Genomic DNA, 14,017 nt, shown 5'->3' on the forward strand with positions numbered 1-14,017 from the left:
TGTCAGTTGAATGCAAGTAACAGCCACATTATCAGAGACCAAAATATTTGCAGACGACAGCCTTTTATATAGGAACATAAGCAACCAAATAGAAATTGAACTACTGCAGAGAGACATGATAATGTCATTAGAGGACTTGGAAAATAATTGGCAAATATGCTTCAATGCGAAAAATTGCATTGTTATCAGAATACAACCCAAGCCATCCTGTGATACCAACTAATTACAAGCTACGATGACACACACTTGACATCATTGAAGTCAGCAAATACCTTGGAGTACTTAACGATAGCGATAACCTAACCTGGGACAGACATTGGGTAAAGGCAGCAAAACACTAGGCTTCATAAGAAGGAACCTAACTGACTGCACTAAAACGGTAAAAGATGCAGCATATTCAACAATAGAAAGACCTTTATTTGAATATGCATTCACAGTAATGCGGGGTTCACACATTGCCGATTATTGCTCCCGTTTGAGATCAGACAGCAATACGACACGAAAAGTGAAAAAGTCGGATTAGTATCCTCAATTATCTGGAATGTCCTATCATTGTCTGAACGCATTCGTTTTAGTTCGTAACAGATTCCTACGGATCGGGAAGGATCCGAATAGTTCGGCAAAGCATCCCGACAGTTAGGTGCGTCCCGTAACAATCGGGGCAACTCAGCCGATTTTGTCTAGTCGGATTACATGTGTGGCTATGTCGTGACAGATTCTGCTGTATCGGATCGAATTCCGAACAATGTCTTGTGTATTCTGGACGGTGTCCTGTGGAACGGGAATGATCTAGAGTAATTTTTCATAGCTGTTTTTCTGTCGATTGAGTCCAGATTGCATCCAGATCTTGTCGATTGCGAACCGTTGTTTGCCGAAACCGTTCCGAAACAGTCCCGTTATTAATACGAAATTCGTCAATGATACCCACGTCAGAGTCCCGACAACTACAGAATACAATACGACTGAGACCAGACAAAGCCGTTTGCAATGCGATAGAGCGGACCGTGATAGGATTACGTTCCGACAGTACCTGATCATCCCGAATATGCCGACAGTTTTCGAACGGATATCTTCCGTCAGCGTCGGTTCACTGTCTGGTCACTGTCTGATCTCAGTCGGATTACATTCGGTAGATTCGGGACGCAGTCGTGACAGACTCGGTCAAATTTTACCTGGCGAAAAATACAAATCAGATTAGAAGCGGATTTAGAACGGGATTATCGGGACTAATTCGCTTAGAAACGGTTGAATATCGGTGCTTCCTGAACACTATCTGATTGTTGTCGTGATCAAATTATTTTTTTTACAGATTTTAATTTAAGTTTGAATTTCCATCCACGATTCACAGGATCTTGATCAGACTTTTAATAAATTTTAATCGGGAATGGTCCGGTCAAGAACGGTAGTAAAAATCGTGGATGTGTGACCCCAGCTTAAGGGACCCAACAAATCAGACTAAAATAAAGGTTATTGAACAAGTGCAGGAAAGAGCAGCCCGATTTGTAAACAACAACTTTACAGAAAGTACACAGTCTTAAACATGTTAAATTAAACAAACATGGTAAAATCATTAAAATGGGAAAGCCTTGCAGACCGCAGGAAACAAAATATGCTATGCATGCTGATAAAATACAACACGACCTATTAATGAATATATAGATCGGTACTAACATCTGACGTCAAACGATAGCCGGACCAAGAAAGGTCACAACGTTAGCACGCGCATTCAACCAATCCTTCTTTAATCTTCGTGCCAAGGGCCATTACGGACTGGAACTGACCAATTGCCAACATCAGCAGACACAGTCGAGGGATTAAGAGCTGCCATGAAGGCACACTATTCTAATATCAAGACAGTAACATCCTGTACATAGTTTTTAAAACTGCATATATAGAGAATGTTTTGAATGTAAATAGTGGCAAGCCTGAGAAAACGACACTGCGCAAAGTTGTTCGCGGGACTTTATAAATACATTCAGTTATTCAATCCGTTTCCTAACACGAAGAAGTAACTAAATAACTAATTTTCTTTTAAAAGGTGCACATTTGACTAAGTGCCGATTTTACAAGGTGCCGATTTGTGCTCCGTATTTGTGGAGGTGTTCCTTTATTGGGAGAAACTCGTATACTGATTTCACGTTTCATTCCCCTTTACATAATTTCCCCCGATGAAATCGGATTGTCCACACACACGGTACGCACTGAAACCCGGACCGGACCGGACTCCGGACCCGGACTTGGGTATGAAACCCGGACCCGGACCCGGACTGGTCGCCGGACCCGGACTGAATGCCGGACCCGGACTGTGGTTTTTTTTACCACTTTCAGAAATATTTTTTTAAGATTTATACTGTCATATAATAAGTAATAGTATAGTTTAAAAAAATCCACATTCCGAGTGCAAAATTGACCAAAAAGATTAAAGTAAAGTAAGGAAGAGATAAAATAATTCCCTTGTCGTTATTGTTTTATGGAAATTAATAAAATCTTTTTATTATCAATGAAAGCAAATTAAATTTTTATTCAAAGGAAGAGTGAAGCGCAACAGTTTGAAACATTCGAGGATTATATTTCTTTGTTTGTTTTCTTCTTCTAGACATAAAGGGAAAAATAGAATTCCTGCTTTTCTAAATAATGCGTCCGTGTGTTTATATTTCTCTATGAAACTGTAAAAATAAATTTTGAGTTATTACGACTTTTTTGTCTTATGACTCAATGTTTTACTTCTATACATGATATATGACGGTTATTTTCTCCCTCTTCATAAACATTTATCGAAATTTACGAATTTAGCCTTAACTTGTGCTTTACATGCAATTGGACAAGAAATTAGATCTTTCTTGTTTTGGCAGTCTTAATGAATCACTTTTAATATTAGTTCACTTTCATGAGAACATCAATGTAGCGTTGTTATGTCACTGTGTAATGAAAGTCTAGTGTTTTATTGGGTGTTTGACATTTACGCCGATTTTTAAAAGTTTCGATCTTTCATTTGCGCCGATTGTGCACAGGTAAATTGCAGGTGAATATCACTTTCAATTCATCAATATAAACCTCTTTCGTAAGCGAGTTGTACATATCAGAATTGTCAACTAGTATCATAAGAATTCCTATGATCTCTTATTGTTCCTCCGAATGTTTATGATATCTTATTGTTCTTCCAAATTCTTATAATATCTTATTGTTCCTCATAATTCTTATGACTTTTTATTGTTCCTCCGAATTCTTATGACTTGATTTTTCCTCCGAATTCTTATGACCTCTTGCTGTTCCTCAGAAGCCTTGTGACTTTTTATTGTTCATCCGAGTTATTATAATCTCTAAGACTTATCGTTCCTACGAATTTGTATGTCTTTTAATTGTTCTTCTTAATTCTTATGATCTTTTACTGTTCCTCATATTGTATTATTGACAAAGTTTTACACAGACTCGCTTTAGGATATTGGGTTAATTGAAAGAAAACGAAAAAAGAAGACACAACCAGGAATTACTTACAAGATACTTTAAGGCTGTTGGTAATTCAGTGTTTAAATAACCAAAATATAAACCATGATGGATTGCTTTTTACCTTTAGTTGTTGGCCATGTACTAGCTGTGATCAGTAAGTGCGAGCATTCTCATATTTGAAGTTGGTGTCGTTATGTTGTGTGGCTGTATAAGTTGTTTAAGTACCCATCCAAGTATTATAGTACCGTGTATTGCATTACGACGACTAACTGTATGTACACTGTTTATTGTCGTAAAGTATATTGACGGGACCTTTGATCAAGCATGTAATACAGAAAACAATTATAAGATATTTATCCGACATTTAACGAAACAATTACATGTACTAGCCGAGTCCGGATGGTGACCTGAAGTAACCCCGGACTAGGTGTATTCGCAAACTATAGACATCGATAGAGATATAAAACTTCACAAATTATTTGATGAAACGAACTTTATCATTTTTATTCATTCTTTTTTTTTGCTTACTGGATTATCGTCTGAAACATTAATAAAAGACGTTTACCCGAGAATCAACAAAATAATACTAGGCGAGTCCGGACCGTGACCTTAAATAACCCCGGACTGGGAGTATACGGATTGTATATAAATATACCAAATTATTTGTTAAATTGAAAGATTTTTTTTCCCGATTTGCTTTTGGCTTTTCCGTTATTCATTTTTCTATTTCTTAAATTATTCGATAGTCATCGGAAAAATCAATAAACGGCATTTAAGCAGCGATCACCCATGTAATACACAATGTTGAACAGGTGAGTCCGGACTGTGACCTGACATAACCCCGGACTAGTTTGAAGTTTACTATACCGGCGTATATTGCATTACGACGACTAACTATATGAACACTGTTTATTGTCGTTAAGTTTGCTGTCTGAACATTTGATTACACATGTAATACATCGGAAATTCCATTAGAAGTTATAGCTTATAATACATAGATATACCATTTTTGAATTGATGGAAAATAATAAATTAAGTAAACTTCACTATGCTTATCCTTCAAGAGCATACAGCCACCTTTCGGTACATGTATATATAAATATTTTTTTTATTTTGTACGAGGATTATTTACATTTTAGTAATTTCTTTACATTTGCACTGTACCTTTATTTTGTCTTGTATACTTATTGTACGAGTTTTGTCTCTGATATAGACACCTGAAACAGGTTCCTTGGTATAATCGTAATTGGCAAAATGAGTAATTTTGAGTTCATTTTCATTTCAAATACCATAGATGAATATTTTAGGACAGACAAGGAACAACCAATGAAATGCATATGCGATGTTTTTGATAAAACTCGGTCGATCGATTGTGTATGAATGCTCCAAGTGATTGTACAGTAGATTTGCAAGCGATTGTACTGTCAATAAAAATATCTGACATAGAGAAAATGAATATATTTGGAATTCTCCTTGAACAATGGCTTTGAAACTTTCAGACAGGAGAAACTATATATCAGAAAAGGTACACGTGAAAATTCTGGTAGAAACGATTGGTTTTTCGATGTTTATTTGACAGTTTTGATCGCTGATGTGAGACAGCTTTAATCGTTCTACTCGGATCTCCACCATTCTAAGAAACACGTTTTTTTTTATTATTTAATTGGTTCATAGTTACATAGAAAATTATTAAGCTATCAAAATTTGAAGCAGAAACGTCATAAAGTAATATTAGAGTTCATCAAAGTTTCCATCAAGCAACTTGTAATTTTCAAAATGTCGGATCCATGCTTAATTGACAGTCTCCAGAACGACAAAAATATTGGAAAACCGTACAGTTCTGTTCCCACACTGTGTATACACAATTCTTAATAATATTACCACAAAACACAGATCACGTTTAATTTTTTTAAGTGTCATTTAAACCACTCTAAAGTAAAATTCCTTTACAAATGGAAAAAAATGCTGAAATTTTCGTTTCCGTTCTCTAACATACACAAAGGTTTGACTTTACCAAATGTTAGGAAACTTATACACAACAAAGAGATCAAGTTCGAATGTTGGTAATGTCAATGAAACCTTTCTGGAGTTGTTATACTACGTAAAAAATAAAAAAAAAAAAATGATATATGATATGCAAGCGGGTACATCGTCTGTGTTCCATGGACACATTCCCCATTTACTCTGAAACATGTTATCTTCATACTGCTGCTGAGTTTCACAATTTAATATAAAAAAAATATGTAGTAGTTTGTCGCTTGTAATTTTGTAAACGGGACCTACAAATATTGAAGGATGGGATCCATAAACAGTTCAACGTTTTTATTGAAAAATGCCTCTACTCCATTTATAGTTGTACTTCTTGCGGTAAGGATACCCCTGAAAAACATTAACTGGCACAAAAGGACTCCTGCCAACTATAGTCGTTTTTAAAATATTTTTTCCTACGTTTATGAAACAAATAAATGTCTGAGAATATAAATAAGATTATTGCTTAAATCATTTCATAGTTCAAAGTCAAACTAGCGGTGTTCCGTGTAAAAACAGTTTTCAAAATATCATTTTGGTCATAAAACTTTTTACATTTGTTTATAATTCGGTCCTTCCCTAATTTACCAGCATGACTAATGGTATTATTGCCATTTCCTATCGGACTTTTATACACTTATTACACAATTACGTAATGCAGGTTCATGCATCGCGTCACTAATGCCGATATAAACTACTGTCACGGTATGTATCAGGTCTGGTTATACAGGTCTGATTCATTTTCATAATTATTATAAATGTAATGCATCTTGTATATTTCTGCCAAAATAAACTTCCTTCTGGATAGATTCAGAAACATAATAATTGTATTATATGTCTCTGATAGATGAACAAAAAAAGGGAAAAAATAATTTTAAGAAAATCCACTTTCTCCCTATAATTTATAAAAAAAAATATTACCATGGCTTTTTTTAAAGTCATTTGTAAACATTGATGCATATATATATATATATATATTTAAAGTCATTTGTAAACATTGATACATATTTTAAAGTAGTTGCACAACTGTAAATTGAAGATTCAGAATCATTGCAAGTCTAACTTGCATGCTAGACTATACAAGAGTAAGGGCAAAATTTGATGATCTCATAATTAATATAATGTGTTACAGTTCTCCAAAAATTATCTTCCTTTCACTTAATAAAAAAAGAAAAGGTATTTATAAGAAAATTCATAATTTTTACCCAGTCCGGGTCCGGCGTTCAGTCCGGGTCCGGGTCCGGGTTTCATACCCAAGTCCGGGTCCGGAGTCCGGTCCGGTCCGGGTTTCAGTGCGTACCCACACACACATACAAGAAAACGGCATCACAATGAATCTGACGAAGAGTCTGACTGTGAACTCAATTCGAGTGGATCAAGCTGTAAATCTCAAAAGATGACAACAATTCCTCGTGACACAAGCAAGTGGAATTCTTATATACTGGACAGGCTTCATCTAAGTTGGGATGATGCGCCAAAAAATCATGAAGAGTTGCTGGACATTTGTACAGCTGTTCCACCTCTTAATGTAGAATTAAAACAAGCAGCTGATTATATATCTGAAAAAATAAACATTGACTTCTCTTTTGAACAGTTAAAAGTAATGTCACATGCAGATCTTGATTCAATTGGACGCGAACTTGGTGATATTAAAAGTCATCTTCAAAAACTTGCAACAGCAGGGACTTATTCGTAAGTGTATTTCTAAGAGTAAGTGGCTATTAAAATATACAATAAACAATGACATGTGCAGTGCAATTTATTGAAAATAAGAATGATAGTGTCATTGGGTTTGTTTTCTTATTTTGACTTGATGCTTGAAATAAATGTTTAATGAGTTTAGATTGTATACATATAAAAAAAGAAGATGTGGTATGACTGCCAATGAGACAACTCTCCACAAGAGACCAAATGGCACAGAAATTAACAACTATATGTTACTGTATGGCCTGGGAGTACTAACTACATGTAGTTACTGACAGCTAGTTCAAAGCCACTAACCATGCTAATAACTACTAAAAAAACCAATTCATGCCTCTAAGACTAAGTTATCAATTAGTGCACATCCAACATCCAATGGATTTAGTGTAAAAAACTGAATTAATAGTCAAAAGCATGATCTTGTGCAATGCCAAGATACAGGTATCAAAAGATTGCATGTACATGTAGATCAATGGATTATATATATAGTGTATATATATACATGTATATGCATGTTGCAAAACATGAGCCAAATATCAAATATATTATCCGTGGCAGATAACATGACATTTGCAAGTTAAGTGTATTTCTGGGAAACAAAAATTGTGACTGATCTCATACTTTTTCTTTATTCCAAATATCAAAAAATGAACATGATGAACATGTTACTAACATGATTAAGAAATATTGAAATAAAATTAATTTTATTTTCAGGCAGTTAAAACTGAATGTTCATACTCATGGACAAAGTTTTGTGGAAGCTGTAAAGAAACTAATCTATTTTGTAAGTGTGGAAGAAGCTTCATATGAATCACTGTTTGTTCCAGTGTTGAGAGAATTTTGCAAAGCTTGCAGTTTCTTAGGATGGTATGTTCTACTTTAGTTATACATAAATACTAAAATTGCATAATTCAAAACATTCTTCAAATCATTTGGTGGACTCTAAGGATTTAAAATTTGCTAATTATCATGATCATTTAAAGATTATTAATAACTTGAACTGAAAATTGATTTGTTATGCCCCGTCTACGATTGTATTAGGGGCATTATGTTTTCTGGTCTGTGTGTCCGTTCGTCCATCTGGCTGTTTGTTCGTCCTTCTGTCTGTCTGTCTATTCGTTCATCCGTCTGTTCGTCCCATGTCAGGTTAAAGTTTTTGGTCGAGGTAGTTTTTGTTGAAGTTGAAGTCTAATCAACTTCAAACTTAGTAAACATGTTTCCTATGATATAATCTTTCTAATTTAATTACTAAGTTAGACTTTTGACCCCAAATTCACGGTCCACTGAACATAGATAAGGATAGTGCAAGTTTCAGGTTAAAGTTTTTGGTCAAGGTAGTTTTTGATGAAGATGAAGTCCAATCAACTTCAAACTTAGTACACATGTTCCCTGTGATATAATTTTTCTAATTTAATTGCCAAATGAGACTTTGACCCAAATTTCACGGTCCACTGAACATAGAAAATGATTATGTGAGTGGGGCATCTGTGTACTATGGACACATTCTTGTTTATCAATCAATTGAGAATTCTAGGTGAGGAGTTAGTTTTTGATTATGATAAAGATAATTATGATGTACATTTTTTTGTTAACTAAATCTGTATAGCATATATTGTATATATATATATATATATATACATGAACATTGTAACAAATGCCACCATGGTGACTTTTTGGGTAATAGATTTTCACATGACATTAATAAGTATGTTCAGTTATTTATCTCCCTTTGACATTTTCAGTATTAATGATTAAAAAAACTAGCTCCATGGTACAGTTAATGTTCATGTTATTAAGGATGTTTTTGTCAAATTCTACAGGTTTTCCAGCTGTCATTCAGTTCATTAAAAAAATGATTGGGAAAAAGTAATATAACTGTGGTTAAGCCAGGGCTGCCAAGTCTCACGCATGTACATGCTTTTTTTGGCGACATTTTCCTTTGATCTATAATTTTTTCTCTTTCATCTTTTCAATTTTGACCAAATCTCACTCATTTGCTTCATGAACATTTGGCAGAACTGTTCAGCATTGAGATGGAATCATGAAATATTTGGTATGGGATGATGTAAGCAATTAAATACAATTCAACTTCAAAATCTTTTAAAATATCTTGTACATGGTAATAAAAATCAGAAAAAAAGATAATTGAACAGTTGTTTTTCTGAAAAATGATTCAAATAATACTTAATGGTACTGGGCACTAAGATTAACAGAAATTACAGTATTTGTAAAAAAAAACTCAAACAGTGACACTCAAGATAATGGGATTCAACTAACATGACTAAGAATTTAAAGAAATAATCTGCCTTTTGTAGTTTTGTGAAAACAGCAATACAATGATTTTTCTAAGATACTGATCATAATGTTGAACAATATTGACAGACAGTTTTACCTTTTTCAAAATTTGTCCTTAAAATTCAATAAATTAGATTTATCTATTGATCTCACATATTTTGTATAAATTTCAGTGATGGTATTAAAAAAGAATTTATCATAGAGGGATGTCCTGTCGCTGCATTCCCCGACTTGGAATTCCAAGCAATAAAAATTCCATTTGGTTCTTTACAGGGCTATGCTACTGTTTCTACTGCAGAGGTAGGTTATATATATATCTCATATTTTGTACATTGGTGTCACATTTAATTTTCATTCGCTTGATCACATTCTATTCTGTATATTTGTCCATAATCTATCCATGAGAGAGGGGGAGCATTAGTACTGTGTAAATTTTGGTAGGGATGAGTCGCTTGAATTGTTCACTATTTTCAACTGCATGATATAATATATATAATATGTGATAAAAGAAAACAAATTAAAGGATATACAGTAATACACCTATGACACAAAATCAATACTAAAACCAAGATGTGGTATGATTGCCAATGAAACAACTCTCCACAAGAGGCAAAAAGACTAAAAAAATAACAACTATAGGTCACTGTACAGCCTTCAACAATCAGCAAAGCCCACATCTCATAGTCAGCTTTAAAAGGCTCTGAACTTATTAGTGTAAAACCATTCAACACAACAACAAAAAAACAGCACTCAAAAAGCAAAGAAACAGTGTTTTTTTAGCTAACATGGCCCACAGGGCCAAGTGAGCTTTTCTCATCACTTGGCGTCTGTCGTCTTCTTTTTGGTCGTTGCATTCACTTTTTAAAAAATCTTCTCCTCTGAAACTAGAACTTTGCCATGTTTACACTTGGTCACAATCATCATTGGAATATCTATTTAATAAAATGTGTCCGATGACCCAGCAGCCATGGCTTAAAATAGACTATAGGGGTAAAATGTAGATTTTGGCTTATATCTCTGAAACCAAAGCATTTAGAGCAAATCTAACGTGGGGTGAATATAATAATCAGGTCAATTTCTATTTGATTTGAAATTTTCAGATGAATCGGACAACCCCCTTGTTGGTTTGCTGCTTCTGAATTGGTAATTTTAAGAAAATTTTGTGATTTTTGGTTTTAATCTTGAATATTATTATAGATAGATATAAACTGTAAACAGAAATAATGTTAGGCAAAGTAAGATCAACAAATAAGTCAACATTACCAAAATGGTCAATTGACCCCATAAGGAGTTATTGCCCTTTAACATGTTTAAAGTCAAATTTAAAAACATTTTTTTGTAAATTTTTGTAAGCATTACAAAAGTCTTCTCCTGAAACAACTGAGACAAATTTAACCAAAATTGGCCACAATCAGCATCAGGTTATCTAGTTTTTAAAAATATGTCTGATGACCCTGCCAGCCAACCAACATGGCAGACATGGCTAAAAATAGAATATAGCAGAAAATGCTAGTTTTGACTTGTATCTCTGAAACTAGAGCAAAAGTAGAATGGTTGCATTAAATTTCATTCATCAATTGTAAATAATATATCATGTGGACGACACAGGGTCCTTAGACCCTTTAGTTTATTCTTCATCTCAAAGTCAAATGAGCATACATAATGGCTATATACATAGATGTCTTCTTTGAATTAGTTGGCTATAAAAAGCCCAGGGGGAACAAAATGGTAAACAATTCAATTGAAAAAACAAGGAGCATGCTTTATAACAAAACAATTAACAGAAACAAATATGACAGATAGCAACCAACAATTTCAAGATAATTTGGTATACATCACCAAGGTTGTGTTCAATATCATAGCGGCTACAAGTAATTGAAATTAGCACAAACTCTTTTTTGACGGAGATAGTGTAAAATATAAAGAGTGAAATCTAAATTTGAAATGAAATGAAATTAAAGTGAATGTATTTTATTAAGTTAGAAGAATGTGATGACTCAAGGGATGATTTGCACACAAGACTTAACCCAGAACAAGGAGAATTTGTTGGCTCTAAGTTTCAACCTTGGGATATAAAAGGTGCAGCTCAGCATGCAGGTCAGCTGTTGCTGGAAGTTAAAGGATCGGCTTTTAAGCCATGTAGTTTTGGAATGATATTAGTTGGATCAAAGGTATGGATGCATGTATTGACCTTGGACACTTATACATGTACTTACTTGAAATTAATGGGTCATTTAACAGATCAAGGAGTTGATTCTTAAAAGTTTTAATAACATACTACATATTAGTAATCTCAATGATAAAGATAAATGTTTTTCAAACTGCTATGTATCTAAGGTGAAACCAGACACATTTACTTAACTAAATTTGACTCGTTTAATTTCAATAAAATTTGGACAAAATATTTACAATGACACTTTGACAAAATTATAAAAATTTCAAAAACTTGAACCACACACTCTAGTATCGAAAAATTTCAACTGATATATAACAGATTGACAAACACTAATTTTGTTCATTGAGAAGCCTTATATTTCCTTAACAATAGAACGTGCTTAAAATGTTCAGCTGATTTTTACAGAGTTATCTCCCTGGAGTGTTTTGTAAAGTTACAAACGCAATAGCCATAAATAAAATTAATAAACTTAGATAAGAAAATCAGTACACAAAACACATCATGGAAACACAATAGACGTTGAAACATCAACAGATTAAAAAACAAAGGGTGATCTTGGGTGTAAATTATACTGTGCAGATTAAGGGATTTGTTTTTGATTTTTTTTAAGACGAGGTAAATATTTTTGTCAACATTTTATGAAAATTAAACTACCAAATCTGTTATAGTCATATTGTTGGGTACCCCTTTAATTGATGAATGATTGTAAGGCTTACATATCTGTATGCAGTGCAGGTTTAATCTGTCAGACCTCAATGTTATGGCTCATTGGTCAATGTTCAACAAACCAAAACACAAAAATTTAACATCATGAACATTGATCAATGACCAATGACAGTGCATGACTTACTATAAACCAACTTATTTTCACGAGCGATCTATATTCGCGACTCTCGCGAGTCGAAAAATAACGCGAATATAAATCGTCGCGAATATGTGAATCTTGGATCTTTCCTTATTAAACTTCATCAAATAAATCAGAAAATCGCGAAATTAAATAGCCGCGAATTGGTCAAGAATGAGTAAAACGCGAAATAAAATATCCGCGAAAATAAGTTGGTTTACAGTATTTGACCTTGATGTCATTGCCTGAAATTGATATTTAAGTGTTACGCTTATGTGATACTGATAGTAAAACCTTTATCTTTAATTATAGAAAAGAAGATGTGGTATGATTGCCAATGAGACAACTGCCCACAAGAGACCAAAATGACACGGACATTAACAGCTATAGGTCACTGTACGGCGTGCTCATTGCATAGTCAGCTATAAAAGGCCACGATATGACATTGTAAAACAATTTAAACGAGAGAACTAACAGCCTTATTTGCATAAAAAAATAACCAAAAAGAAATATGTAACATATAAACAAACGACAACCACTGAATTACAGGCCTTTGACTTGGGACAGGCACATACTTTCAACCAAATACAGTGTTTAGTAAAGCAGGCATGATGTTCTGTGCAAGCCAAGGCTGTGTTGAAGACCGTACTTTGACCTATAATGGTTTACTTTTAAATGGGAGACTTGGGTGGAGAGTTGTCTCATACCACATCTTCTTATATCTAAAGACATTTCAGCATGTACACTCTTGTTTTGTTACATAATATTTGTTTTCTCTTTACTCAAATTGATAGGTATCTAATAAGATGTTTTTATTCTGTTTTACAGATCATAATGACATGTCTTGAAGTCAGTCCATATTATTTAAATCATATAGGAGAGCGATTGAGAGAAGAGGACAAAGGAAAGCTGTACTACTCAAACATGTTTGACATTTTTAAGGCTGACGATCGAAAGATTTTGGTCAAAGCGTTCCTCAGATTAGCACAAGCTCAGTCAGTAATGATTTAAATTAAACTGATAATGAGTTGTGTGATATAAAGAAGGACATCTATTGTGTTGGCATACTGAATAACAGAAACTGTGAATATAGTTTAATGGAGAAGTGAAAATATTTCCCTGCAATGTTGTTTTATAATTTAAACTAACATACAGTTTTGACAAATGCTTAATTTATTAATTTGCCATACACTCGAAATGCCTGTACTGGATTCTGTAAAAACTATTTACCAGTATATATAACCATGCATTGGATACACTAAATATCATTACAAAACAAATCCAAGGAAAATTCAAATGGCATTGAAATCAAAAGCTCATACACGTACACAGCATGAAAACAATGGTCATTTTCCTGACTTGGTACAGGAAGTTTCTTTTGTAGAAATGATGGATTAAACCTGATTTTATAGATAGCTAAACCTCTCACTAGTACGACAGTTGCATCTAATTGCTTTAATTTGTATTGACAAAAAAGTGTGAAGAAAACAAATACAAATAATGAGTAAAAATTTCAAAATTTGGGT

At 33.7% G+C, this 14,017-nt stretch overlaps 1 protein-coding gene across 1 annotated transcript; it reads left to right on the forward strand.

Moving 5' to 3' along the window:
• Positions 1–2,131: 2,131 nt before the first annotated feature.
• LOC134686846 (uncharacterized) lies at positions 2,132–13,658 on the forward strand. Its single transcript, XM_063546658.1, has 6 exons — positions 2,132–2,183; positions 6,776–7,167; positions 7,891–8,043; positions 9,645–9,771; positions 11,451–11,642; positions 13,320–13,658. The coding sequence occupies exons 1-6, from the start codon at positions 2,169–2,171 to the stop codon at positions 13,500–13,502; spliced, it is 1,062 nt and encodes a 353-aa protein (XP_063402728.1). The 5' UTR covers positions 2,132–2,168; the 3' UTR covers positions 13,503–13,658.
• Positions 13,659–14,017: the final 359 nt, after the last annotated feature.

Source organism: Mytilus trossulus, chromosome 10, assembly GCF_036588685.1.
Source record: "Mytilus trossulus isolate FHL-02 chromosome 10, PNRI_Mtr1.1.1.hap1, whole genome shotgun sequence".
Lineage (NCBI taxonomy): Eukaryota > Metazoa > Mollusca > Bivalvia > Mytilida > Mytilidae > Mytilus > Mytilus trossulus.

What these genes read in the sequence shown, in the direction of transcription:
- LOC134686846 (XM_063546658.1), top strand. An exon ending in GCAACAGCAGGGACTTATTC is followed by an intron (nt 7,168 to 7,890) that starts GTAAGTGTATTT and finishes TTTTATTTTCAG; the next exon opens with GCAGTTAAAACTGAATGTTC. An exon ending in CTACTGTTTCTACTGCAGAG is followed by an intron (nt 9,772 to 11,450) that starts GTAGGTTATATA and finishes TATTTTATTAAG; the next exon opens with TTAGAAGAATGTGATGACTC.